This window comes from Acinonyx jubatus, chromosome E1 (assembly GCF_027475565.1).
Source record: "Acinonyx jubatus isolate Ajub_Pintada_27869175 chromosome E1, VMU_Ajub_asm_v1.0, whole genome shotgun sequence".
Taxonomy (NCBI): Eukaryota; Metazoa; Chordata; class Mammalia; order Carnivora; family Felidae; genus Acinonyx; species Acinonyx jubatus.
Window position 1 is genome coordinate 3,041,233 of NC_069397.1, and position 26,892 is coordinate 3,068,124.

Below are 26,892 nucleotides of genomic sequence, written 5' to 3' on the forward strand. Positions count from 1 at the left end.
GAGGTTGGGCAGTAAGATGATTTGTGTGTCCGAGTTATTATAGTTAATCACCCTCAGGGTCTGTCATGTTTAACTCCCTCCAAAATGCTGTAGATTTCATGTTGTCCCAGATTTTCTACTTTTAGATTCCTATGTTCTCTATGGTTTTAAAAAATTAAAAAAAAAATAGCTGTCAGTTATCTATCAATTTATTGTATGCTCTCTGCCCAGTGTGGGGCTTGAACTCATGACCCGAGATCGAGTTGCACACTCCACCGACTGAGTCAGCCAGGTGCCCCATTCTCTATTTAAAAGTTTGTCTTTAGGGGCGCCTGGGTGGCTCAGTGTGTTAAGCTTCAGACTATGGCTCAGGTCATGATCTCACGGTTCGTGAGCTCGAGCCCCACATTGGGCTCTGTGCTGACAGCTCGGAGCCTGGAGCTTGTTTCGGATTCTGTGTCTTCCTCTCTCTCTGCCCCTCCCCTGCTCTCAAAAAAAAAAAAAAAATAAATAAACATTCAAAGTTTGTCTTTAATATTTCACAGGCTTTCTTGATCATGGATGGTGAAGATATACCAAATTTTTCAAGTTTAAAGGAGGAAACCGCTTATTGGAAGGAACTTTCCTTGAAGTATAAACAAAGGTAATGATATTGAAAAGCATCCTGAAACTAGGGGAAGGCGTTTGGAATACCAGTGCCAGTGTGTGCAGATATGTGTATATTTTAACATAAAGCTAAATTTAGAGTTTCGGGGTTGGGTTTGGGATTCTGGAAATAGAGCATTGCTTGTATTTACATAGTATAAAAATGCCATAAAATTTTATTCAAATTATTAAAACAGTAAGAAAACTTCATGTTTGTGATTTCTTCTGGTAGTTGACCTCCTTTTACATTTGGCCTGCTGTGTGTGTGCTGATTCTGTCTCATCCTTTGGTCTTTGGGAGATTCTGATAAGCTGTCTAGGGCTTCATACAGCTAGTTCTCTTCAGGCAAGTGCTATCAGTGTTTGGAGCTAGCGAAGCTTTGGAGAGGGGAGGAGAGCTTTAATAGAAATGGAGTGTTTTAATAGAAATCTCAATTATTCTAATTAGTTGGGGAAGCCTTTTATATTAATAACCCTTTAAGCACCAAATTTGTCTTTAGATTTCTTTCTGGTTCTTTATCTTTTATTTTTAGAGAGAGAGAGAGAGAGAGCAGTGAGTGCAAGTCGGGGAGAGGGGCAGAGAGGGAGAGAGAGAGAATCTTAAGCAGGCTCCATGCTTATGAGGAGGTCGATGCAGGACTTGATCCCATGACCTTGGGATCATGACCTGAGCTGAAAAATAAGAGTTGCATACTCAACTGATGGAGCCACCCAGGTGCCCCTTAGATTTCTTTTTAAAATGCAACTTAACACACACACACTTTCCTACTTTGGTATATAAAGCTTGTTGAGCCTTATCAAACCTTTCATTGCTATTTCATCGAAGCCAAGTAAATTATGCTGATGGATATAGGAGGGGTCTGTTTATGTCAGGGGCTCCGAATCTTTTTTTGTGTCATAGATGCCTTTATTGGCGGGGGAAACCTGTGGACCCCTTCTCAGAATAACGTGTTTTTGTTTGTTTTGTTTTAAATATTTATTTATTTTGAGAGAGAGGGAGTGAATCACAAGCAGGCTCCCTGCTTCAGCACAGATCTGATGCGGGGCTCAATCCCACGAACCACGAGATCATGACCTGAGCTGAAATTAAGTGAGATGCTTAACTGACAGAGTTACCCAGGCGCCCCAAAATAATGTTTTTCAGTGCATACAATTAAATAATAAAATTACAAAGGAAACCAGTTGTATTGAAAAACAGTTAACAGTACTTTGTGGCATAGTAATGTGTGTTTCTTTATTAATACCTTAAATAAGAAAGATCTAGGGGTGGGGCACCTGGGTGGCTCATTCAGGTTAAACGTCTGACTTCGGCTGAGGTCATGATCTCATGGTTCATGAGTTTGAGCCCCGCATTAGGCCGTCTGCTGTCAATGTAGAGCCCACTGTGGATCCCCTGTTCCCCAGTCTCTCTGTCCCTCCCCTGCTCATACTCTCTCTCTTTTTCTCTCTCAAAAATAAATAAACATCAAAAAAAAAAAAAGATTTAGGGGTGAGTGTGTAAAATGTGAGTCCTTTTGGACCTTTTAAGTCACTTTCACTGAACCCTGAGCCTAGAATAAGTGATGTAAGACTGTCTTTATCGCGTAGTATATTTTGTGGTAGCACCAGCGTTCGGGCACAGTCATTGACCTGACCTGCAGTCGTCTTCCCGCGGACCCTGGGACTCCTCCTGTAACTCCTCTTTCCCACTCTGTCTGTGATCAGCTTCCAGGAAGCTCGGGATGAGCTAGTTGAATTCCAGGAGGGAAGCCGAGAATTAGAAGCAGAGCTGGAGGCACAGTTAGTACAGGCTGAACAGAGGAACAGAGACTTGCAGGCCGATAACCAGAGACTGAAGTATGAAGTCGAAGCACTGAAGGTAACTGTGGCAGCTTTACAAGCTGGTGTCGAATGTGCTGGGCTGTGTTCACATGAGGGATACGGTTTTTGGGTGGAGCTTAAGAGCAGCAGGCAGAAAAAAAAAAAAAAAACCTTAGAGTGAGTTTTCGGAATAAACTTTTCTTTCATGGAACCAAGGGGAAGGTGGTTTGGGGTTTAGGAGCTCACTTAGAAACCCTGTGGCCGTCCGGTTTTTAGCGATCGTGTTCTCAGGACACGTGGCCATTGTGTCATTTTCCAAAGCTGCCTGATTTGCTCAAGATTGCCTCATTTGGTGGCACTTTAAAATTATTTTGTATGAAATACACATTTATTCCATTATTCATAGCCTCTTTACTTTTGAAGTTCAGTTGGGGTTAAAAAAAAAAATCCCTTTTTAAAAAGGGATTTCTAGGAGTTAAAGGATTAACCCCCTTTGTTGCTGTCCATCACCTGCCTTAGCCAAGTGCTTGAGGGTTTCTGTGTCCCTGGGTGTGGGGTGGGGTTATGGTTTGGGGAAGCGGGGGGGACACAGGTGAGAGCTAGGGCAGTGGGGCTCTGGGTGGTGGTCTCCCTCTCTGTGCTCACCCGGGCTGCGTTTAGCCTGAGAACCCAGAGTTCACCCCCCTCCCCAAGTGTGGGGTTGAGGCACTAGTTTCACAAAATAGTGAAATAACTTCTTTTCAGAGAGGTCATTATTAGATTTCTTTCTGAGGGGAGAATGGTTGACTCTCTAAATTTATGAGTTAAGGTGCTTGGAATGAATGTCTTTTTTTTTTTTTTAATATTGTAAGGAGGAGAGGAGTACCATCACCTCAGATTGCGGGTAATTTCCTTGGATCCCTGCCCTCATAGTTTGGGTTACTTCCTTTGCTAAGGACAACTCTATATTAATCACACACACTTTCCTTCCTATACCCATGCCTTCAGGAGAAACTAGAACATCAGTATGCACAGAGCTACAAGCAGGTGTCGGTATTAGAAGATGATTTAAGTCAGACTCGGGCCATTAAGGAGCAGTTGCATAAGTATGTGAGAGAGCTGGAGCAGGCCAACGATGATCTGGAGCGAGCAAAGAGGTAAATGCATGCTGTGCACTTGGTTAGAACAAGCAGACTCGGCGATCAGGGTTGAAGATCTGTCAACTCTCAGCTCAGCCTGTCACCTAGATCTTGGTCCCAGAACGTTGCCTTCTGGTGTTTCATCACATTGGTGCTAAATCGATCCTTCTCTCTCCAGATAATGCCCTTCCAGGGTTTTCTCCCTGTTTGTCCTTCTTCTGTCCTTCATTACCATTGTTGGTCCTGTTGGTGTTCTGTTTTGTTTTTTAAACACCTCTCCTTTACTCCTCTGTCTTTCCCTCTGTGTTCTTAGTGCTGCCACACTTCTGGCAGGCCCCACATCGTCTGCCTGAATTCTGTAGTGACTTCCTCACTGATCTGTCTTTACATCTTTACTCCTTCTCCTTCTCTTCAGTTTAAATGCTAACCTATGGATTTTCTCAGAATACTGCTTTCGTCACGATTCTGCCGCACGGCCTAGAGTGGCTTGCTGTTGTTACTGTTGCTGAGCTTTTCTGCAGTCTGTAACGAGTTGTTTCTGAACCATTCCAAACTTGATTCCTGTTACTTTACAATTACTGTCTGGTAGTTCTTTCCTTAATGTCTGAGTGACTCCTACATGCCTGGCTTGATGCTAGAGCTGAGGATGACAGAGGTAAGCTCGCCGCCGCCCTCGGGTGGGACCGACGTAGACCTTTGACACGGTCAGTACTCGAGCGAAGAGAGTGTCCAAGCGGCCCCAGGGCACAGAGGCGGCGGCTGCTGGCGTACCGTGGGGGAGCAGGGGAAGTCTTCGCTGGCACTGAAGCTGGAGTCCGCGAGGAGGGAAGAGGCCAGCCAGGGGAAAAGAGAGGTGTAAAGGCAGAGAGGCAGGAAGGCTCAGGAGGTGGGAATATCTCACTTTGATTGACATGTGTGGAGACAGTGTGGTTGCACAACATGAGATTGAAAGTGGTTGGGGCCAGATTGGGAAGAACCTTGTGTGCTCTTTGAAAGCCGTTCTAGAGGCAATGAGGGCCTCGTGAAGAATTTTTTAAACAAAGGAGGGACACCAGACTTTGATGGGATAGGACTGAGGAACTGGAAGTAGGGAGGAAGACCCTTGAGGAGTAATCCAGGTGATGGATGAGGAATTAAGCCAGGGGCAGAAGGTTGGGGGAGAGCGAGTGGAGTTGAGAGACATTTTGACAGCCGATAGGACTTGATAAAATTGGCCACAGGCATTAAGAGTTCTAACTTGAGGTTAGGGAATTTTATTTCTGTAGCAGGCTGCACGCAGTGGGCAGGGGGCACGTAGTAGGTGCATGTTAATGTCTGTTGAATAAATGAGCACGACGAGAAATGCAGGAAGAAGAGACGGAAGGGAGTAAATGGAGCGGGACCTGGGACTTGGTGTTTTAAACGCATTTTTAATTCTTAATGTACTCTAAAATTGTTGGAAAGTCTTCTTGGAAATGTGTCAACTTGGTTGTTGTGTTTACAATCCAGGGGGGAGGTAAAGTGTGTAATAGGTGTCCTTCCTTTAAGGAACCGTAAGGAATTTCGGTGGGCATTTAAGAGAATACATTGAATGGCCCAAACTAGCCACAGAGATACTAAGTGCCACCAGAGGTCACAAGGGGGTGGAGACCATTCTCCTTCAACTGGGCCAGGCTTTCTAGGTCAGGAAATGGCATGAGCTAAACGGACAGTTTCCTTTTGTATTAGCTGTTTGCACGCTATTTATTTAATTCATGGACTCCCAATTTTTTTTTTCTTCTTTTTAGAGCAACAATAGTGTCACTGGAAGACTTTGAACAAAGGCTAAATCAGGCCATTGAACGAAATGCATTTTTAGAAAGTGAACTTGATGAAAAGGAATCTTTGTTAGTCTCTGTACAGCGGTTAAAGGATGAAGCCAGAGGTAAACCTAAAACTTGAAGAACACCCTCTACCCCACTGTCCCTAAGCCCTGGTTCTAAGCCAGCTCCAGGAGCAAGGTTGAAGGCCATGTGCACGATCCTTTTGTCAGGCACTGTGCTGCTTTTAGTCTCTCAGCACCTACATCATCAACTCGAAGAAGTAGGTAGTAGTATCCCCCTTTTACAGGTCAGAAAACTGAGCAGAGAGAGGTGGAGTTGTGTCCAAAGTCTTAGAGCTTTTCAGTGGGGATTCAAACCCTGGTCTGTTTTCCAGAACCTCAACTGCTACCACTGTGTGTGTCCTGCTTAGTTTCTTTGGGTCCTCTCCTGTGTTACGCACATAATAACACTGCGTGTGTGCACATATGATAAAGAAGAGACTGCTTTCTTTATAATCTGCATTCTACCATGTATTAAACAAAAGATGGAGGGAGGGAGAATTTTAAAAGGAAAGTATGTATTCACTATATGCTTGTACAGCAGTGTAACTCCCCGGCCCCCTGCCCCCAGGCCCTGGCAACGCCGTTCTTCCTTCTGTGTCTGTGAATCTGACTCTTCTAGGAACCTCACAGAGGTGGGGCCGTACGGTATTTGTCCTTTTGTGACTGGCTTGTTTCCATTCCGCATAACGTCCTCAAGGCTCATCCCTGTAGTGGCACGTGTCCGAATTTCCTTCTGTTTTAAGTCTGCATAAGACCCTGTTATATGCACAGATCACATTTTGTCTATCCATTTATCCACGGATAGACATTTCGGTATATACCCAGGAATGGGATAACTTTGTATACTTCTTTTTTTTTTTTTTTTTTTTTTTAACGTCAGTGTTCTGTAGGTCAGTTGAATAACTGGAAAAGGAAATGTTAATTTGGGCTTAAAAATTCTAGATTTGAAAGCAAGAAAAAAAACTGCGACTGTTTTCAATGCTTCCTTTCTATAACAAAATACTGCATTTGGTAATTAATAAACCATACCAACCCACTTAAAATTCTAAAAGTGTACTTCATTGATTTTGCAGTAATCCCAAAAGAACAGAATAAAAGCAAATGAGTTGAAAAGAGCATTTATTTTTGTGTCCTGTAGGTTCAGTGTGAGTTTTGGTTTGGCCTCCATCCTGTTTCTTTTTGCACGTGAGCATAGTTCGCTGTCCTCTTAGGTTGTAGCATTTGTATTGGCTTTTTTTTTCCTTTTTCTTTTTTTTAATGTTTATTTTTGAGGGGCACTTGGGTGGCTCAGTCAGTTGAGCATCCGACTTCGGCTCAGGTCATGATCTCACGGTTCGTGAGTTCGAGCCCTGCATCGGGCTCTGTGCTGACACCTCAGAGCCTGGAGCCCACTTCGGATTCTGTATCTCCGTCTCTCTCTGCCCCTCCTTTGCTTGTACTCAGTCTCTCTCTTTCCCTCTCAAAAATAAACATTAAGAAAAATTAAGAAAAAATGTTTATTTTTGAGAGAGGGAGAGAGAGAGAGAGACAGTGTGAGTGGGAGAGGAGCAGAGAGGGAGACACAGAATCCGAAGCAGGCGCCAGGTTCCGAGCTGTCAGCACAGAGCCCGACATGGGGCTCGAACTCATGAACTGATCGGCTTGAGACCACGACCTGAGCCACAGTCGGACTCTCAACCGACTGAGCCCTCCCAAGCGCCGCAACGTGTTTTAGTTCTAAAAGATCATTTAGACGGTAGGGTTGTCATTTTTATACCCCAAGAAATAAAAAGCATTAAATAGGAAACTCGTTTTTGGGAAATAGTCATTCAGGAGGAATGTCTTTACGGCTTTTCAGATGTGACTTTGCTGGGTGTGTCTGCGTCCTCGAGTGAGTGTTATTCCCTGTGCCACATTTTGCAGATTTAAGACAAGAACTGGCAGTCCGGGAGAGACAGCAGGAAGTCACCAGGAAGTCGGCGCCCAGCTCTCCGACCCTGGACTGTGAAAAGATGGACTCTGCCGTGCAGGCGTCGCTTTCTTTGCCAGCTACTCCCGTTGGCAAAGGGACGGAAAACAGCTTTCCTTCACCCAAAGGTTTGTGCTGTCTTTTCTGTCTGCACCTGTGGTGGATTAGCGATGGAAGCAGGGGTCGCCATGGGGTGAGCAATGATTTCAGTTTAGAAGTGGGTGAAGTCAAGCACTCTGTGGAGCAGAGGAAGAGGTTGGTTTCCCAGGCGGCTGCTGCACAGGGCAGTGGCGCCTGCGTGTACGATAAGAGCAGCTCAATGCATTGAGTCTTTAAGAAGTTGCAGGTTTTTCAAAGCAACATTGAGTTTTTGATGGTAGCAGGAATACAGGTTCATGTTGAAAAGTTGAAAAAAAAAAGACCCACTGCAGTCTAACCGCTGCAAGGCAGCTATTGGTTTTTTTTTTTTTTTCAACATAATTTTATTTTTTTAAATTTACATCCAAGTTAGCATATGGCGCAACAATGATTTCAGGAGTAGATTCCTTGATGCCCCTCCCCCATTTAGCCCATCCCCCTTCCCACACCCTCCAGTAACCCTCAGTTTGTTCTCCATATTTATGAGTCTCTTCTGTTTTGTCCCCTCCCTGTTTTTATATTATTTTTGCTTCCCTTCCCTGTGTTCATCTGTTCTGTGTCTTAAAGTCCTCATATGAGTGAAGTCCTATGATTTTTGTCTTTCTCTGATTTCACCTAGCATAATACCCTCCAGTTCCATCCACGTAGTTGCAAATGGCAAGATTTCATTCTTTTTGATTGCCGAATAATACTCCATTGTGTATGTGTGTGCGTGCGTGTGTGTGTATATATGTGTGTGTGTGTGTGTGTGTGTGTGTGTACACACACGCACACACCACATCTTTATCCATTCATCCATCGATGGACATTTGGGCTCTTTCCACACTCTGGCTATTGTCGATAGTGCTGCTGTAAACATGGGGGTGCATGTGTCCCTTCAAAACAGCACACCTGTATCCCGTGGATAAATGCCTAGTGGTGCAATTCCCGGGTCGTAGGGTAGTTCTGCTTTTAGTTTTTTGAGGAACCTCCATGCTGTTTTCCAGAGTGGCTGCACCAGCTTGCATTCCTGAGGGCAGCTATTGTTAATGCGGAATTTTTTCCGCCGTGTGTGTGTGTTTGCTTGTGCCACACCTCCTTGTTACACGTAAGCTTGGGGATCGTATTTAAATACAGTTTTATTTCTTGGGCCACTTCACATATCACTGAAGACTAGAGGCCTTTACACACGGCGTGTACAGAGAGACTCCCTAAGTTACCATTCGGCTCAGGTGGGCGTGGGCTTTCTGTTACGTGCCTCGGTGGCTGCCGTTTTCAGAGGTGACATTCGGAGTAATCCATGAGCAGTACGTGAGAATGTTCCTTTTGCTGTCAGCCAGTATGGTTTTTTATATCCAGCTAAGCAGAAACACCACTTAGTGGCCACTACGTAGAACCTTAGAATGGAGCCCCCACAGGGCTTCATTCAGATTTGTTGCATTTTTGCAGCTTGCAGATACTCTGGCCCCTCCCACTCCTCCATTCTTTTTTCTTCCCAGACTGGAGCTCTTTCTTCCCATCCCTTTTTTAAATAAAGGATCTTCTCTTTCAGAGTGATAGAAGATTTTCTCTTCAGACAGTTAGCGAAGTAAGCTCTCTCTATCTGTCCTGCCCAGTACAGTAGCCGCTAGCCCACGTGTGACCGTTCACATTTAAGTTTTTATTACAGCGAATTCACATTTAAAATTCAGTTTCCCAGTTGCAGTAGCCACATTTCAAGTGCTCAGTAGCCCTTCAGTAGAGAACTTCTACCTTCACTGAGTTATAAGGTGAAATTGGCTCAGGAACGGGAAAATGCCATAGAGTCGTTAGGGTGGTGTTATCTGCGCTTGTGCTGGGGTTTCTGCCGAGGACATCGAGCAGGCAGGGTGCACATGGTCGCAGGCGTCAAAAACTCTCACTGTCCGTTTTGGGGAATGGCTGCTTGTGTATTTGAGGATCTCAGAATTCCTAACATTTGAGAAGGAACAAAGGTGTGCTTTCTGGTACTGACAGAACTGTGTGGCTAAGTTCTGAAAATTCTTCAGTTGAGCCCTAATCAGAAGAATCGGGAGCTCAGTTGAGGTAAGACCCAGACAGGTGCGCGTCCCGTCATAGCTCATTAGAGTTTTAATTCAGGGACTTGGCTGCGGTGAGCAGGGCAAGGTCAGTGGGACACAGAGCTTGCTTGCTCTGGCACAGGATTAAGATTGTCAACCCCGAGGCAGTGCTATTTGTCCAAGTAGGCTGGGACGTTTGCAGACTGGGACTGAGAGCGTGCACTTTAACCAACCTGAAAGCTGCTGCGTGCCAGATCACCGCACTTGTGTGACAGATGAGTCAGCACAGACCTGACGAGAAGCCGGAGATTAGCGAAATCAGCGCAAGCCTGAAGGGCCGTCCTCTATGAAGTGGTCTGTCTTTAATTGTATTTTGGGAGTAACACTGCCGGTTTCCAGAAAGCATCTAAGACATCTTTCCATAAAAGCACAGATTTAATAATTTGAGGATAATAGGGAAAAGCGAGGTCTGGAAATACCTGCCGAGAAAAGTACAGCAGTTTGTTTATACCCTGGTGAGCCCCTGTTCTGTGCCATGCATTATTCTAGATGCTAGGAGTCTAGTGGTGAATGGGACCGCGCCCCCACCTTCAGTTAGATTGTATTCTGGAGGACAAGGACAGTGAACGGCAGCAACAAAGCGTTTACGTACTGATCAGCGCTCCGTAGCATTGAGTGCTTCCTATGGGCAGGTGTTTCGAGAGTGTATTAGCTAACTTCAACTTCACAACGACTTTGAAGTGTTCTTACTAGCCCTCTTCTACATATGGGCGGCTTACTAAAGCTCACATAGCGACTCAGTGGCAGAGATGGATTCATATCTAGCAGTTTAGCCCGAGAGCTCTTAACTGTGGTAGACACCATCTCAAAAGTAAACGGAAGAAACGTGCATGACTGAAAACGTCTGCTGGGGGACGTGCAAGAAGGTGTGAGTAAATGTCACACTAAATAACCCCATTCCGAGCGGGGAGACTGTTGGAACATCCGTTCTCCCCAAATCAACGAGTAATTTAAATTGCTAATGAAAATCCCAAGAGGGTCTTTTAAATTGGCAAGTTGATTTTAAAGTTACTCTGGAAGAGTAAGTGTGCCAAGAAAAGCTTGAAATAGGCTAATAACAACAGGCTTTTCCCTTCAAGACAGCAGAGCATGTTTTAATGCTGCAGTAATGAAAGCAGCCTATTTCTGGTGCAATAGACTAATAAGTCAATGGAACTAAAATATATAGGGAATGCAGTGTATGAAAAGTGCCATTTCAGATGAGACGAGTCGTCTTCATGTTACGGTATCAGGACATTTGGCTATCCATTTGAAAAAAGCTTCGATATTTGATGGATCAACTGATGTAAATGTTAAAAAAAAAAATTAGGAAAACCTAAGGAGGACATAAGAGGAACGTATTTATGATACCAAGGTGAGGAAGCCCAGGCTTCCCCCACCAAAACAAAAAGCTTGGAAGATGAATGTCACACTGGGAAGTATAAGACCTAGAAGAGAGAGGGTGAACGTCTACAGTCGATAGGGCCCTTGCACGTTGACTAAAGGAAAGACCACCCAGTAGATAAAGTGTGGAGGATAAACAGATGATTTCCAGAAGAAGAGATTCACATATCTAGTTAGCAAGGAAACAAAAACACAACAGAATGACTATCAAATTGGCAAAAAGAAAAGAAAAGAAAAGAAAAGAAAAGAAAAAGATAATGTCTCGGGTCATTGATGGCGTTGCCATGCAGATTGCTGACCTTGGCACAACCTTCTCAGAGAGCATTTTGGCAGTATCTCCTAAGGTGGACGACACGGGCATATCCTGTGACCCAGCAGTTCTATTTTTAGGAATCGCTTCTCCAGAAATCCTTGTCTAGATGTTTGAAGGATATATGTCCTTTTAGCATTATTTGTAATGTAAAATTAGGTGTAGTCTAAATAGCAGTCAGTTGAAGGAGACAGTTCAACATATTGATGGTGTCCCACTTTGTACTTCCTGTCCATGGTTTGGAATTCTTTTTCATGGCACGTATTCTGCTTTGTAACGTCAACAACAAAACCGGCAACAAGATGGAGAGGGAACAACAAGTGTAACCACTCCTCTCTTCTTTTTCTCTAGCTATACCAAACGGTTTTGGTACCAGTCCACTAACTCCTTCCGCTAGGATATCAGCACTAAACATCGTGGGGGATCTCTTACGGAAAGTAGGGGTAAGCATTCAATTATTTACCCCCGCGTATTTCAGCTGCCAAGGTGTTGAATTCTTAATTCGGAGGGAGGGAAGAAAAAAAGGGGACCTTCTTGTGCTGAAGGCCTTGATTAAGCAGAGAGACAGAAGCATCTGGTGATGAGCCGAGAGTGCTCCGGGGAACAGTGTTGGGGCTCGGGCCCGCTAGTGCTTCTGCAGACGGCCCTGCGCGCTGAGCTCTTGGCCCCCCCCCCCCCACCCCCCCCCCCCCGGGGGCGTTCTGTGTGTCCCCATGGCCGTTTCCCCATCGTGGCCCCTCCATCTTTTTCTACACTGATTGCTCTGTGGCCTGCTATGTGTTCTGTGCCACTCCTGAATCCTGTTCCTGCTGTAGTCTGCCCCCCTGACCACCCCCTCGGCTGTCTCTGCAGGACTCAGCACTGGCTCGCGACGGGCCTTCCTCGTCTTAGTCATGTCTGTCTTACTGCTCCTTGGCCACTTGAGCTTCTGTGCTGTCTCCTTGGCTCTAACCCGTATTCCAGAACAGTTGGGCTTTTGAAATATTAAACTCGTTTTACTGCTTATTCAGTTTTTTCCTTCTAGAATACCTGCTCTCTGACCTTACAGTGGTGGGAGCCTCTTGGCCTTTTAGCCATCCCTTGCTTTCATTTCTTGTGCTCATCCGTGATCCCACAGATGGCTTACTCTGTCACTGCTGACTTGTGATCTTTTTGGCCATGGACAAGACCTGCCGTCTGGATCAGTCAAGCAGTTGGACCTCTCCTTCCCTGAACCTGGATCTCAGGAAGCAGTTACGTAGCTGTGTGGATTTATGCCACTGTGAAGTTAGCGTCTCCTGCTTTGGTTCCCTTTCCTGTTTCCCTCGGCGACTTCTACCTCTCTTCTCAGTGATCTGCCCCTGAAACTGCCCGCTATCCACTGCCCCTTCACATGCTTTTTTGTGAGAGATATTTTCTGAAAAAAGCAGAAATTGCATTATGCGTCACATAGCGAAGAAATGGGAGGCCACGGTACGGGGTCCCGTGTCTGCCTTTTCTGGCCGATATAGTGATTTTCTGACCATCAGAGTAATTCTGAATCTGCATTTTAGCCTAGCATAAAAAACAATAAAAATTATTTCATACAGTACATCATGTTCTCTCCTAACCATTTTTAAAATCCCATTTGTTACAAGAATTATAGTATTTAGCTCCATAACTCAAATAATGTGCTTATTTTTTGGTGTCTTGACTTCCCAGCTTTCAGCAAAAAGATGAAGTTAACTCACATCCCCCCAGTTTTTTATTTTTTGGTCTCTTGGTTATTTTTATAACTTTAAATGACATGCTTAAACCTCTGTTTGTCAATTTATTACACTCTCAGCTCCTTGTTGTGTTTGTGAGTTCTCTGTCCCATCTTGCACTCTCCACTGGTTGGTTGTAAAAACTGAAAACTTGCAGCGTCTACAGTGTTCTGCCCCCGCCCCGTGTGTACTGTCCATCGTAGAGCGGGAGCTGGGCTCCTGGGTCGTGTTGTTTGCGCCACTCAACCGTGTGTCAAGCATTTGGTTTTTTATGGTTTACTCAAAATATGCCCAGTCTTTTCCTATTTGTATCCTAGCTGGGCCTGTAGGCCTTTTTCCTTTTCCTGGCGCCACCAATTACCACCTTCTTCTGGTGGGTGGAAGAAGCCAGGCCTTTCTTTGCCAGGTCTCGTGTCTCGCGGCTCCTCACGGTCCCTTCCCGCCTGCGCTTGGATAGGCTCGTGGCTGCTCTGCTGCGGCTCTCTGCCCTTCGCCCCTGGGTTGGCTCTGCGTGTTCCTGGACTTCCTGTCCGCAACTTTCTTTGTTCCTTGTTTGCTTTGCTTATTACGTTAAGTGATCTATTCAGAAATGGTGACTTTGGGAGTTCCTGTGTGGTTTATCCATTGAGTTGACAGCCTGCCTCCCAGACGTCACCAGAGCTTTTGGTCTGCGGTTACTTGCCAGCCCTGCGTGCTCTTAGGGATGTTTCATTTTCCACTTCTTTGTCCTCCTTTGTCCGCTGACTTGAACGGGAAGCTCCATCCCCACTCCTGCATCCTCTTCCGCTGAGAAATCAAGGCCATCTGATTTCAGCTTCTTCGTTTCCCCTCTTCCCTTCTTGGTTACTCTCCTCTCATCGCCTGTGTTTGTAGCCATTCTCCCTTTTTATCTCCGTGGTCAAAGTATCATGTTCTGCCCATGGCTGATTTTGTCCCTCTGTGCCTTGGATCCCAGGTCTTCCAGCCCTCTTGTCGGTGTCTCCTATATTTTTAGCGTTTTACTGTGTTTGAATATTTGTATGTAATCGTTACAGGTTACACATTATGTGTTATGTACATACTTTGTATGTGATATTTGTGTATTGCGAATCCTACAGTGTTTAATCCAAGTAAAAGCATCCATTCTTTCCTTTTACCCTATATCTCTCTTTAACGGTCACCCTCTTTCTCCCTTCCCTTCACAGCAAGTCTTTTTGAAAGTGTGTCTTCATTTATTGTTAGCGTTTTTTACCGCGTTCATGCTCCCAGACAGCCCAGTCTGGGCTCTGTCCCCTGCTCGTTGATGATCTCAGCACCGCCAAACCCAATGGATGCTCTTTGTTCTGCCCTACTTCTTGAAACATTCAACGCTGACTTTTTTATAAATGTCTTTTTTTTTTTTTTTTAAGTTTTATTTTAGAGAGTGAGAGTGTGAGCAGGTGAGAAGGAGAGAGAATGAATCTCAAGCAGGCTCCATGCTCTGCGGGAGCTTGACGTGGGGCTCGATCTCACTAGTGGGATCATGACCTGAGCCGAAATTAAGAGTCAGCTTAACTGGACACCCAGGCACTTCCCCCCTTTTCTCTTTCTTTGAGAGAGCGCGAGCATGTGCACATGATGCCTTCTTTGCTTCTCTGATCCTGTGTCAGGTCTGCTTCCTGCCTTCCTGCCCGTTCTCTTTGTCATCTTGGTGGGTCTTCATATGCGCGCCCTTTCAGGGTTGATTTTACTCAGAGTTCTGTCCTTGAACTCCTGATCTCCTTCGCAGCCGTGACCTTGTCTGCTCCCTGGCGTGAATGTCTTCTAAATCTTCGTTTCTAGACCACTCTTTCCCCGAGTGTCAGACTGCAGGTCTGTACTACTGATCCCTCAGACACAGGTCGTGCTGTAGGACAGTGTTCACTCAGCAAGTATTTGAATGAATGAGTGTCTTGAATGTAGGAAATGAATGGCTCTCTGATAGTCCACAACCCAGAAAGGAACCTGGCATCTGTCTCTGTCTACTCGTGCCACGTTTTTCTTAGTGAAGGTCAGGATTATAGCTGTAATCCTTGGTAACACTGAGGGGAATAACTTGTTCTGAGCTCATGATGTCCGAGTCAGCATAAATATCCCCTCTTTCTGTTAGTGAGGTGATTGTGGCTTAAATGGCTACCATTATCCACTGAGAAAGTACAATTTTAGTCTTGAAATAGAAGTGTCTTAAAATGCAGATTTTTACGTACAGCTACTGTTTTGACAACCAGATCATTCCTCCTTCTTTCCGTAGGCTTTAGAATCCAAATTAGCGGCTTGCAGGAATTTTGCAAAGGACCAGGCATCACGAAAATCCTATCTTTCAGGGAATGTTAACTGTGGGCTGATGAACAGCGACAGCACAAAGTTCCCTCGATCAGGACACACGTCTTTCTTTGACAAAGGGTAAGTCTTGGACCTTTTAAACGACAGTTTGGAGCAGTGACGTTGCATGTTATTAAGTGAGCTTATTGAACTTCGGAAAGGTAAACTGTGTCCGGTAAACCTACCTGAGATGGTGTCACCCAGATCTCAGGGGACCTGAAATCTGTTGTCTTCAGGTCCCCATGGAGTCTGTTGCCCTGGGAGCTCTGAGGCTTCCGTCTCGGGAGGCAGACTCTTGCAAGGCAGCAGTGTTAGGCTCTGGGTATTCAAGGTGGCCGTGGTACCGTCCTTGTCGTCAGGGTGCTTCAAGGCTGGGAGATGTTCTCGGCCAGTTTGTGGTTAGGGTGGACGAGAGCACTGTGGTCGTGACCGTGCGGACTCTGCGTTTTAGAAAAATATGAACCCTCTGGATCAAATACAGTTCAGGAGGCACCGGTTCAGTATGATGAGAAGGTGGTTTGGGGGAGTTGAGAATTAAAAAAAAAAAAAACTGGCGTAAGTTGGAAGCAGTGGTACGCCCTCAGTGCAGCAGGTTCCAGCTGGTACAGGTGTGTAGAGTAAACACCCTTACGCCTGTTCCTAGGCACGTAGGGTCCTGTTTTTCTGCGTCTGCCGCATGCTTTTGAGAGTCTGTGGGGCTGTACCTTAAATATTGCTCTGCTATATCGACTTAGGCTTTCGAGATCTTTCCATGTCCGCACATATTGTCGTACCTCAAGTGAAAGAGACCGACGCTGCACGGTTATCCTTTGGATGTGCCTTGATTTAGCTACAACCGGTTAGGACCATGGTCTGGGTAGGCTGACCACGTCACCTCATGCAGCTGTTCCTGGAACAGCGGCTGAGGCACTGTGAGCCCTTGCTTGTTTTTTGAGTCGTAGAGGCTGTTCTTGTTCTATGAAAGCGATACAGATGCAAGTCTAGAGATTTTCAGCCTTTTTTTTTTTTTTTTTTTTAAGAGAGACAGAACAAGAACTGGGGGAGGGGCAGAGAGAGAGAGTGAGAGGGAGAATCCCAAGCAGGCTCCATGTTCAGCACAGGGCCCAACGCTGGACTTGATCCCATGACCTTGGGATCATGACCTGAGCTGAAATCAAGAGTCAGACGCTCAACTAATTGAGCCGCCCAGGCGCCTCTAGAAATTTCAGTTTCTTAAAGGAGCTTTCCTCACTATGGCACATTTAGGGAGGACTGGATGTGGCACACAGTCTGATCTGAACAGCGCCTTTTGTCCACCCTTGTGGAGTGTTTTGGGTTCTCTCTCTCCCTTACGGGAATTCTTCCTTCAAGTATACACATTTCAGTAAGGAGCACATTCTAGAATAGCAGTATATGAATCAGAGCTTCATTCTGACCGTTGGGATTCCTCAGGGAGCGTAAGTATAAAATTAATTTTCCTCAGGTTTAGGGGTTTCGGGCAGTCTTGAGGAGTGCCTGTTTTCATACTGTAATGGCAAGCGGAATAAATAGATACTTTACATGAAAGTTGCCATTCACAGGGGGAAGTTCAGGGGTAGTTTTCCTGAGCGATGAAAACAGTACCTAATTATTTTTTCCAACTTGTGATTTTTGCAACTTGTAATTAACCTGCAATAGAGTAGTTATTAGTCTTTATCTGGCATCATACTTCTTGCCTCGCATGCCCTGTGACGTGAGAACAGGCGTGAACCAGAAATGGACTGGTTGGAGGGATGCCTTGGTATGTAGAGGGTCCTTAGAACAGTCACGATGAGGGAGGGGTAACATGGTCAGTTCAGGGTCACTGCTCCTGGCTTCTTCCTGAGCGCTGATGCAGAGCCCCGGGGCAGGGATGCCCAGAGATGGTCCCAGTCTAAAGTAGTTGTGGAGGATTCGGAGTAACCTGGAACTAGGTGCGGGCTTTGGGCACCGTCGCGGAGCCCCTGTCCCCTGAGGAACATCCTGGATGCACGTGTAGGCTTTATTTTCGGAACCGAACCTGGAGGCGTGCCTCCTGAGAGAAACAGTTACAGATGATATTTAGTTTTGGTTTAAATAGTACACATTTTTAATAGAACTATTTATGGTAAGAATTAAATGTGCTTATTGTGGGCCTGCCTTTTCCCGAGTGCTTAGTTTATATGGATTGTACATACACATCCGGATATTAACCTCTTTCTGGAATTAGGTTTGTCTAGTTGCCATATCCCCGAGGCTCACTCTGGTGCTTTTGCTGTGTTTGTCCTTCCTTGCCCCTTTGCTTGGATTCTGGCTTCCTTCTGGCCTGCCTGGCTCTAAACTCTGCCTTTCTTCCTGCTGCCGCAGTGACTAGGTAAAATCTAACGATGCAGAAGGAAGGGGGGGAATATCCCACCTCCCAGTTCCACTTTTCAGTCTGGTGGGTTAAAAGAAAAAACACCATTTCTTACAGAAGCGTAGAAGTGTGTAGCTTGGACTTTTAGTAGCAGGAAAAACTTCATTTTAAAAAGCCTTTGGCTCTGGAACCTGCCTGTCCTGCGTCCCGCTCCGGAGGAGTGTGCCTGTGGCTCTGTCACTGAGCTTACCAGTGCCCCACGGGGAGGGAGGGGCTTCAGTAGAGGAGGTGCGTGCGCGTGTGCCCGCCCCTCCCCTTCCCTCAGAATCCTGAGATGCAGTGAGGCCTGACCACATGGAACCACATGATACCTACCGCCTTCTCCTCAGATAGTAGTGCATGTGATTTGAAAATATCCTGTAAGTTCTGGCGATCTGAGGGCTTCCCAGAAACAGGGTTTTATCTAGTCTGATCGCTTCTGCTGGTTTCTAGACTGTGGCTCGCTGGACCTCCTTCCCCGGCATGGCTCCGTGTCCTCCAGCCACTGGTGGCCCTTCGTGTCGAAACCTCACGTGTAGCACAGCCACCGGACTTCTCTCGAAAACGTTCTGTTTTCTTCATCCGCTTTCGCTTTGTCTCTGTAGTAGCATGTACCCTGGTCTGTAAGCCGGGCTCGTGTCGTTTGGGCTATGTGTAGGTGGGTGTAGACTAGACCACTTCGAGGACACGCTGTGAAGATCGTACTTGTATTACTGTGTAATGTTTTTTCCTTTTTTTTTTTTTATTAGGCAAGAAAAAGTCATATTTCCCACGTTGTTCATGGGTAACTGAATTTGTTTGCTGTGCTCTTTTCCTTCTTTCGCAGTCATGGTATATGGTGGAAGACGCATTAACAGAGTGGTGTTACTAACTGCATGGGGCTGACTCTGCTTTAACCAACTTAACAGCCCGCGAGTGGCCTGTCAAGTTCCCGTTGGGCCGACTGTCCCCCTTCGTACTGGCTCGGCTGCGCAGGACAAGACAGTTGGTGGTGGCGGACCTGGGGCCGTTGTGGCCGGCAGGCCTGTGACCCCTATGACGTAGGGTCAGGGGCTGCGGTGATGACGCTGGAAGTCTGGGCGAGGGGGTGGAGTGTCCCTGTCAGGCCCGGGGATCACATCTGATTCGACTTCATGGGACTAGGGTTCTTCCTGCTGCCCGGAGCCCTCTGTTTTCTCAAGGCAGGCGCCAGTGCTGGTGGGGGCTCTCTCCTCCACACTCACTCGTGTATCCCCAAGTATGCTGGAATGTTCTAGATGGACTTGTGTGTGTACGATCTGTCCTGTCAGGAATGCACCTTTCAGTTCGCAGAGCTGCTGGGGCTCGTGTGAGCATCCGTTCATCTGGGAGCCTGCGCTCACGCAGCACCTCCGGCCTTCTCTCGTCCTGTCCTTGCTGCTCGGAAGGATTCCGTCTCCGTGCTTTGTCTCTGTCACGAGAGATTTCTTGCCCTCCTGACTAGCTCTGTCCGCCTTCTCACTTCTTCTGTTGCCATTTTACAGCCGACCTTGGTATCTGCCCTTAGCTAGATTCTCCATTTTTCAGACTCTCGAACTAGACTGTGGTGGTAAGACCATGACATTTCATAGCTTCTGGGACCTTTTTGGTGTAGGTGATTCCCAGATCTGGTTCTCCATCCCTGCCCGTTCCCTCTCCACTGGGACATGTCCCTTTGGCTCTTTTGCTGCTCCTGAAACCCGATGTGGGGGGCAGGGGGTGTTGCTTCTCTTGGAGCCTTTTCCCCACTGCACAGCTTTCTGTTCCCCAGAGGACCTCGGCAGACAGCCGCCTCCTCCCTTCCTCCTCCCCCTTCCTCTTTCCCTTCCTTTGGTTTGTTTGTTTCTCTTTCTCTCTCTCTCTTCCCCTTCCTTCCTTCCTTCCTTCCTTCCCTCCCTCCCTCCCTTCCTCTTTCTTCTTCTCCTCCCCCTCCCCCCGCCCCAGCCTTTTACTTCCCACACCTTGACTCAGGTGCCCAGAGAGGCCCTGGCAGGTTGTTACTCTCTGTGCATCATCCTGCCTTCAAATCAAGAATTCGCATTTCTGCCCACACAGAGGAATCGCCCACCTACTTGTTTTCCTCTTATATTCTGGATTGCACTGCTGCTTTCCCCGTTAGAGCTGGGCGGCATCGGGAGCACCGGAGTTGTTGCCGAGGGCTGTCAGGTGCCCTCTGACCAGGCGCAGACAGGGAAGAGAGAATGTGGCCTGCGCCCCCATTGACAAGTTCACGGGGTGAGCCTAGGCTGGGCTTGGGCTTGCTTTGGTCTCTTTAGTAATAGAACGATAGGGATGAACTTGGCGTTTTTTAAGGTCTATCTAGCTTGAAAATGCAGGAACCCCAGCCCTAAACCTGCATGTGGGGCCATTCTCCTGGGGTTTTTGCACATCCCTGGGGGAACAGGTGCCGGCCGCTGCTTGGTGCCCATCGGGGCCTGTGTCGTGCTCTGGGACCGGAGTCTGGTGGTCACATGTTTAAAGCGGAGGCCTGCCTCGTTGTTGCTGAGCGTCTAGGACTAGGAAGTGGGTCCTGGGGCCCTGGGACTGGCTGCTTGAATGACAGCCGGGGCTTGTCCCGTGGAGGCTGCAATGGCAGGCGGGGTGCGGCCCTGCCCTGAGGAGAGTCACAGGCAGAATGGAGAGGGTGATCTGAAGTTTTCACAGGTGATGAAGCCTGGATGTCCGCCCTCCCCGAGCCCAGAAAGGAAAGGGGAGCTCCTGGGTGTGCTCGCTGGGGGAGGAAGTTGGGGGGGGGGGTCACGCCTCCCAGAGCCCCTCCTCTTGCTCTTGGTCTGAGTGTACCCGGCTTGATTCCAAAGGCAGCATCTCTGCTCTGAGCTTGGTTACTTCAGAGTTCAGATGTTAACTCTTTCTTCAGAGCGGTCAGGGTCATTTGTCGTCTCTGTGCATGCCCGTTTCTCCGAGTTGCTTCTTCAGTGTATGAAACGATGAACCTGTAGGGTGTGTGTGTCTGTTCTCGTTCCTTTGAAGAGAACCTCTCTCCTTGAGCCCGTGTTCAACTCCCCGGACCCCTGTGATGAGCAGGTGGTGGCAGGGAGGGCGGGGGACAGCGATGGCACGCGTGGCATGGTGCAGGCCCCGCGCTTGGCTGCACCTCTCAGATCGCTAGTGGGGCGGATTCCCCGGGAGTGTGTTCAGTATGGAAGGGCTGCGTGGCTTCCTGAGAGAGGTTCCAGCCCTGTGCTCCTTTGCTGGCTGCTTCCTGTGGCTGTGGGGCCGCTGGGCGGGGCTGGGGCGCTCTGCACCTTCTGGGCCTGGGTGCCGGGTGCTGGCTGCAGGCTCTGGGGGCTGGGCTGGGCTGGGCACGGCACTCAGGCCTCTGCAGAGAAGCCTCCCCTGTCTGGCTCTGCTTGGGAAACAGTTTAACAGTTACTTCTTCCTCCGTCTTGTTAAGATATTCACGTGTAGTGTAGGAGATTGGGAAAACAAAGAAAAAGTATAAAGTATTAAACAAAATTTACCCGCTACCCAGATGGAGGAAAAGTAACTCGTTAAATTTTCTTTCCGTAACATATATGATTTTATGTGCATATATGTGTAGCGTCCCCCTCCCTGCACATTCTAACACATTCTAGATGTAGCTGCCTAGAAATAACGTCCGTTTATATAAGAGGTTGCAGTTTAGAATCTTAGCACCTAACTACTTTTTTCCTTCACGTCGTTGAACACATACAGGTCGGTAACTGCTCATTCTACCTAGTGTTAATTACATTCTGAGTACTTCCCCGTGCTATTAAGGCTGTGGCATGTGTTTTTAATGGTCGTATAGAATTCATTGTTGAGTTGCACCATCATTTATTTAGCGACTTCCCCGTTGGCAGACACTCAGCCCAGCTCCGCAGGGGAGAGGTCAGGGCTGTGGCTGGCAGGATGGAGTTGCCGAGCGGGGAGCATGTAATCTCGCTCCGGCACCCCCGAGTTCTCAAGGCTTTGACCGGCTGGCGCCTTCCCGGCAGCCTCTCTCCCCGGGCCCCACGATCCTGCTGTGGGCCGGAAGGGGAGTGCCCGTAGAGGGCATGTGCATTTCTTGTCGGGTGTCGAGTGATTTTAAATGACAGTGTCTCTCTCTCCCCTTCCCTCCCTTCCCTTCCCCTCTGTGCTCTGGTCACCCCCACAGGGCAGTAAACGGCTTTGACCCAGCGCCTCCTCCTCCTGGTCTGGGCTCCTCGCGCCCGTCGTCAGCACCGGGTATGCTGCCTCTCAGTGTGTGAGTGCCCGGCCTCCGGGTGGGGGCGCCTGCCCTCCTCCAACAGCCCAGGACACCCACGCCTCGTCCCTCGGTGCCTGGGCCCAGCCTGGGCCCCTGCGTCTGCCTCCCCACGGCTGGCAGAGGGCAGGCTGCATGCGGCGGCGGCTGCTGGGCCCTGCCTGGCCCCAGGACTCTGCGCGATATCAATACTGGCTGTTTTCTCTTCTCGCCGTGGTGCCGTTGGTCTCACATGATTGCACTTTTGTGGGTCACAAGGTGGCACGTCCGTGTACTCCTTGGTCACTGGATGCAGAAGTACCCATCATCATCACGCCTGCCCCATAGCTCCCACCCAGCTGTACGGATAGGGTTTAGTTGTGTTTAAGACATTGCCGACCTTCTAGAAGGTCTCCCCCAGATCAGGTCAACACGTGCCCCTGCCCCCCCCCCCCCCCCCCCAGCTCCCACCAGCTCCCGCCCACGCTTCTTCAGCGCTCATGATCGCGTGTTCTCCAGCTCCACTCCCCACCGTGTGACCTGCTGCTGGTCGGGGGTCGGGAAGGTCACTGAATTAGGGAACATTTTCTGCACCTTCTGATTTTACTTTAGTGGTTATCATTCCATAGACTTGCCTCCCAGAGCAGCGAAATGCGCGTCTGGACCCCAGCTAGCAGGAGCCTCTGGGGCCGGGGCACCATCTGCTCCTCATCCGTGTGCCTCAGACTCGGGGTGAGGGGCGGGGGCAGCCTCCTTGCCAGCTCTCTGGTCCTTCAGTTAAGCGACATCTTTCAGGGCGTTTTGTTTTGTCCTCTGAGGGCCTGTCCACTTGTGTTAGGAAGCGTCGAGCGGCCCCATTCAGGGGGCTTCTGGTGGGCAGACTGGCCGTAAGTGGTTGCTCCCGATCATCTTGATTACTCTCATGCTGCATTTACTGTTTACATTTGTTTTATTGTACATAGGTTTGTAAACATTATCGCCTAAGATATTTGTATATAACTTGGGCTTTGTAGCTTTTATTTATTCAGAACTCACACGGCATGTTAATGACTTACGATGGTGTCCTACTCTGGGCAGCTGCATAGGATCATCATGTGGTTAAAAGAAAATACTTGCCCTCAAAAAAATCTTTTAATGTGGAAACAATAAATTTCACAGAAAAAACCAAAACAAAACGGATTGAGGTTGCTTTATTGGGTTTCTGCCAGCCTGGGAGAGAAGACCAGAGTTGCAAAGCCCGGTTCAGAAATGTCCCTTGGGTTCTGACTCGAGGTGTGCAGACAGATGGCAGCTGTGGGGGGGGGGGGGGGGGGGGGAGGGGGGGCGGTGCAAAGAAAAGCTGGGCGGTCTCCCGAGGAGGTGTCTGATGCAGGTGTTCTCATGCTGGTTCTTGGTGCCGGTCTCTGCTCATAGCTGTGATTTCCAGGAGTTTCCAGGAAGGCCTGGGGCTGCACATGGTGGTCTGGGAAGAGGGAGGAGGGAGGGACAGGGTGGTGGATCCAGGAGCCGGCCCTCTGGATGTGTTGCTTTTAGGACATGTGTCCGTGTTCTGGGGCTGGATGTCACTTGGCTCTGGGCTTCTGTCCTCATCCCTCAGGTTGATGTTGGCAAGTGAGAGAAGATGCCAGGTGTTTGGGAGCAAAGACACAAAGTGACTGGATTTGAGGGACGGGGGGACTGGGGCGGCTGTACGAATGTGTCAGGTTCTGAACCCTAATGCTTGTAATGATGAGTGAAAATAAACCAGATAGTCTGTAGTCTTAAAACTGTAAGTGAATGAAAAGTGAATCCAATTTGTAAGGAAATAAGAAACATGAATAAGTCCGATACCTTTGTAAAAATCTCTTCTGTTAGTACGGGGCAGAAATATCTTGTTAGTCGGTTCTGAGATTGTGTTGTAAGCGGACTCACCGAGAGACCCTCGGGGTGCTGAGTGTGCTGGGCCTGGGTGCGCCGGCCGAGCAGTTGCAGAGAGAACTCGTCTCTACTCCCAGCTTCTATCCCAACCATCTCTGCAAGGATTGGATCCGATCAGAGGTTTAAGGACCTAGCAGGTCTCTGTATTCATGCAGGAGCCTCAGATGGAAAACAGAAGTAGAGCTAATGCAATTAAGGCACGGATGAGTCCCTGAGCCCTGAATCCTGGCCCCTGGCTCCCAGATGATTTCTCACTTCCCTTCCAGCTAGACGCCCCTGGGATGATCCCCTGCAGACTGTTGGTCAGTGATGACTGGGGGGTGGGGGGGCGCTGGCTGCAGGAACCCATGTGTCTGTCATTTACCAGATGTTGCCACTTCTGGGTCCAGGAGAGCATGGGCAGGTCCGTGAAAGGGCCGTGTAAGCTGCAGGCTTCAGGAGGAGACCCTCACGTATTTTTGGGTGTTTTTGTAGCTGCAGCGGCCCCTGGCACAGGAGCCCCTGAGGAAGCCGGCTGACTTCTTGGTCTTATCCTCCGCCTTCCGTTTGGATCATTTGGCTGAAGAGGCTACTTTGTACTTGCTCAGATAGTGTGTTATGTCACCAGGCATGAAAGTTACCACGGACTTTTTTTTTTTTTTTTTTCCAACATTTATTTTTGGGACAGAGAGACAGAGCATGAACGGGGGAGGGGCAGAGAGAGAGGGAGACACAGAATCGGAAGCAGGCTCCAGGCTCCGAGCCATCAGCCCAGAGCCTGACGCGGGGCTCGAGCTCACGGACCGCGAGATCGTGACCTGGCTGAAGTCGGACGCTTAACCGACTGCGCCACCCAGGCGCCCCTACGGACTTTTTAAAAAATATTTATTCTTGAGAGAGTGTGTGAGCAGGGGAGGAGCAGAGAGAGAGGGAGACACAGAATCCGAAGCAGGCTCCAGGCTCTGAGCTGTCAGCACAGAGCTCGACGCGGGGCTCGAACCCACGTACCCGTGAGATCGTGACCTGAGCTGAAGTCGGACTCTTAACCGACTGAGCCCCCCAGGCGCCCCCACCCTGGACTGTTTGCCCATCCAGCCATCAGCCGCCTGTCTCAGTGTGCTCTCTCACCAGGACTCCTGATGCCCTGCTTAGCCCGGCTCTCACGAACCCTTGAGGAGCGAGCCCTCCCTGCGCTGGTCCCCCCAGGTAGTGACACGCAGCTTCGCCGCCCGTCCCCACCCCTTGCCCCCCAGACGCCTTCCTACAGGTGAGCAGGGGCCAGTGTTCTGCTTCCTTCCAGTCCAGAATAGCCAGAAACTGCACCCCATCAACTCAGTTAAGAGCAGAAGCCAGAGGTGTAATGCTGAGCTCAGGAGAGGACGGGAGAACGAGATACAGGTGGCCTGAGAGCAGGAAGAGCTGGCTCAGCCCAGCTTTCAGATGGGAAGGGGGGGCGCAGAGTTTCCGTTTCGGGCCTGAGCTCGCACAGCAAGGTCACAGAAAAGCCGGGACTGGAAACCAGCTTGGGTCTTTTCTGCTGCGTGCTCCACTTTTCCAGGCTCGGGGCCTCGCTGGCTGGCCTCGACTCTGTTTCATGTCTCAGGAGATGAGCCGGTTTTGGCTGCTTGGAAACGACGAGCCGTGGGGGCTCACACAAGCTTGGTCTCCCAGGCCTGTGCCGGTCGGGTACCGACTCTGCTTCTCCCAGCCGGCCCTTCCGAGGGCCAACATGGACACTGGCACCTCTGGGAAAGGGGAGGTGTCCGGGGGCGGAGAGCCGTCCTGCCTGGCTGCTGGTGGGAACGAGGCCAGCCCGGGGATGGGTTCCAGCAGTGAGGTTAGAGGACGCTAAGATGAGCCTTTTCATCATTCCAGCTTTACTTCATCGACTGTGTTCCTGTCTATATTTGCCCCAAAGTTTGAAGCAAATTGAGAACATTAGCTGGACCTTAAAAACGGAGGCTTGTTACTTGAGTCTTTCCTAAAAATGGGGGCCGGGTGAGGAGGCGTGTTTGTGAGTCACTTCCCTGTGACTTCACGTGTCTCACCTGAAAACTGGTCCCATGGCAGTTAAAAACATGATACACAGGGGAATGCGGTAGCCCTTTTGTAAGGATTAACGTGGCGGACTTCCTTTATCAGCGCGAGTCAAGAGGCAAATTTGAAACGAGAACACAGCTTGCAGGTGCTGGGGCCGGGCGACCACGTGGGGTTGGCCATTCAGAGTCACGCTGGCGACCACGTGGGGTTGGCCATTCAGAGTCACGCTTGCCCCCACAGGTCTTCTGCTAGGGTTTCCTGTCTGCTCTGAAGCCTCCCCGAGGGAAACGAGGCACGCTGAACCTAGATCTGTCCGTCTGTGGGGTGTTTTCTAATACCCCCGTCACGATCTGTCACGATCCGTCCGTGGGAGGCGAGGGAGGAGGGCGCTCGGCTGGCAGGCCTGGGCAGTAGGTTCTCTGGCACGCGCTTGGATTCACGGTCAGGAGAGTGAGGTCTGAATGAGCTCAGAGCCCCGTTGCTCCCTGTAGGTAGTCGGTGGAGTTAAGAAACACGTTTTTTTTTTTGTCTCCAAAGATAGTGATTGCTTTAGCCAGGGAGGAAAAAAAAATCAAGTTCCGTTGTCACCTAGGATTTAGGAGAATAGGTACACTTTTGCATTACTGGTGTCACTGAGTTACTCTCTGTAAGTTTTTGATCAGTGTAGCAGTGTGATCTGCTAGGAAAACTCTTCTTTCTCCTTTTGGGAAGATCGCCCATAGCAGTAAGGACGAATAAAACAGTCTCAGCGGCATTAACGTGAACGTCTGATGGCCGGGGATGGTCACGAGGACTCCGTAGCCGAACAGAATACCACGGGGCCGTTGAGATGTGGGCGTGCGGACGTGCTAACACACGGGGATGGGAGTAGCCACTGGGAAATGGACACGGATGAGCGTGTTGTCTGCAGCTTTATTTAAAAAAAAAAAAAAAAATAAAAAGATGCAGATAGTTTGTGTGTTCTACAGTTTCCTGTGAAGTTGCCCAAATTCATTTTTCAAAATGGAAGTGATGAAACATTTTCTTTCCTGGTCCAAGTTGGCCCGGAGACCTCTGTGCTGAGAATTTGGGCCGGGAGCACAAAGCAGGGGCTCCCT

General features: G+C 48.7%; 1 protein-coding gene across 8 annotated transcripts in view; it reads left to right on the forward strand.

Moving 5' to 3' along the window:
* The window catches only part of NDEL1 (nudE neurodevelopment protein 1 like 1), a 90,809-nt gene that overhangs the window by 24,052 nt on the left and 39,865 nt on the right, over positions 1 to 26,892 (forward strand). For 5 of the 8 annotated variants that reach the window (XM_027047711.2, XM_027047708.2, XM_027047707.2 and 2 more), the window contains 7 exons: positions 525 to 622; positions 2,328 to 2,481; positions 3,411 to 3,559; positions 5,308 to 5,444; positions 7,287 to 7,460; positions 11,593 to 11,684; positions 15,214 to 15,365. In XM_027047711.2, coding sequence (XP_026903512.1) covers positions 537 to 622; positions 2,328 to 2,481; positions 3,411 to 3,559; positions 5,308 to 5,444; positions 7,287 to 7,460; positions 11,593 to 11,684; positions 15,214 to 15,365 — 944 coding nt within the window. In that variant the 5' untranslated portion in view covers positions 525 to 536. The other 3 variants (XM_027047715.2, XM_027047716.2, XM_027047714.2) reach the window with 3 other exon arrangements.